This window comes from Aplysia californica, unplaced genomic scaffold (genome assembly GCF_000002075.1).
Source record: "Aplysia californica isolate F4 #8 unplaced genomic scaffold, AplCal3.0 scaffold00874, whole genome shotgun sequence".
NCBI lineage: Eukaryota > Metazoa > Mollusca > Gastropoda > Aplysiida > Aplysiidae > Aplysia > Aplysia californica.
The window spans coordinates 186,104-188,130 of record NW_004798144.1 but is presented as its reverse complement, the minus strand read 5'-3'; the positions used below and the strand labels follow the sequence as shown (position 1 = coordinate 188,130).

The 2,027-nt window shown below is 39.2% G+C and overlaps 1 protein-coding gene across 1 annotated transcript in view; it reads right to left on the bottom strand.

Moving 5' to 3' along the window:
- Positions 1-2,027, bottom strand: part of LOC101858447 — a gene marked incomplete at its 5' end in the record, with an annotated part of 6,055 nt that overhangs the window by 930 nt on the left and 3,098 nt on the right. Inside the window, 2 exon segments of the mRNA XM_035972845.1 lie at positions 258-376; positions 1,223-1,286. Of these exon segments, the coding sequence (XP_035828738.1) occupies positions 258-376; positions 1,223-1,286 (183 nt within the window).

Sequence of the window (2,027 nt, the reverse complement as noted above, 5' to 3'; positions counted from 1 at the left end):
AGATAGATAGATAGATAGATAGATAGATAGATAGATAGATAGATAGATAGATAGACAGATAGACAGATAGATAGATAGATAGATAGATAGATAGACAGATAGATAGGAGAGGGAGTGAACAAGAGACAAACAAAGAGACTGACAGACAACACCCACACACACGTCAACTTACATAGATTTAATGTGCATGCAAACATTAAGTAACCAGAGTAGATATTTTACGGCGCTATCAACACAATAAGATTTTGGTTACTCACATGTGCGGAATAGTGATGTTGGTGGAGTAGAGAGAGAGGGACGGGGCGCTGGTGTCCGCGGTGTGGAACAGCTCGTGCATCGTCTCGTTGCCATGGCCGATGGAGATGGAGAAGTAACCCTGGGGGATTAGAAAACAAAATCATATTGTGTTTTGCATGATACAAGTAGTTATCATAATGCTTTTGTTTGTGGTGAGTTTGATATGTATTTGTCTGCGTAGGATTGGTATGTTGCTATGTATTTATCTGTGGTAGTAGGATTGCTATATTTGTCTATATCAGGATTGTTATGTATTAGACTGTGGTGAGATTGATATGTATTTGTCTGTGGTATGATTGATATGTATTTGTTTGTGGTAAGATTGTTATGTCGTATTTGTCTGTCGTGGGATGGTTATGTTTGTTTGTTTGTTTGTTTTGAATGTTTTGTTTGTTTATTTAGTTGTTAGTTTGTTTGTTTGTTTGTTTATAGTGGGATGTTTGCGCTGGAATAATTATGTTCTGCTTGTTGTGAAATTGATTATTACATGGTTTGTGGTGAAATGGTTGTGTTTTCGCTTGTGGTAAGTTAGTTACGTTGGAATTACCATTATCTGCTTGTTCTGAAATTTGCTATATTATATTCTTTGCGGTGGGATGGAAATGTTTTTGCTTGTGGTGGGATCATTATGTTTTGTGAATGATGGGATGATTATATGTTTGTTGACAGTTGTGAGGTGGTTATGTTTTTATAGGTAGTAGAGTTATTATGTTAATGTTTGTGGCTGGTGGGAAGTGCACACCAACATGTTCATTTTAACACACAAACACAAACACACACACACACACACACACACACACACACACACACACACACACACACACACACACACACACACACACACACACACACATACGCGTAATATGTATGCGCATACCATTTATACGCTTACTCTCTGGGGATACAAAAAGTCTTCGAAACTTACTGGTTTGTTCGCGTTGAAGTGATCCAAGTTCTTCTGGAACGTCACAGCGAACCGCTCCCCAGCTCTGAAAAAAACAAAAACAACAACTACAACGAATGCTTTGAGTTTGACGACATAGTATAACAACGAAGGTTTGGATTCTGATGACATAGTAAAACAACGAAGGTTTGGATTTTGATAAATCGGTGGCCTAGTGGTTAGGCTCTCGGACTCACAACCGTAAGGTCGTGGGTTCGAATCCCGTCAGGGCCCCAACGTTGTGTCCTCGGGAAAGACACTTTACACAAATTTTCCTCACTTCACCCAGATGGAAATGGGTACCCGGCTATAGACAGTGAACGATCTTGTCAGTTTGATAGTGTTTGAGCGCGTGAAATCCGCAGCTTGCACTGTATGCTTCCGCGGAAGCCGAGAATGTTCCTGAGTGTTTTCAGAGGGTCTGCTGGGTAATAATAGTTGTAAGGCGCATAGAGCATGCTCTTGAACGTGGATATGCGCTATATAAATGCAATTATTATTATTATTATTATTATTATTATTATTATTATTATTATTATTATTGTTATAACATAATAATAATAATATAACAACGAATGTTTGGACTTTCAAACTGAGAATGTTGTACAACTCCATCGACAATATCATTTCATTTAAGAGGCGGTCAACTTCGACCCTGACTGTCAGGACCAGTCGATTACACTACACCTCCCCACACGTGAATGGAACTGACGTCATCTGCGTGTGACAGTGAAGTGCTTAAGCCCTACACCACAGACGTCAGTCGCTTTGAGCTCTTAATTACAAG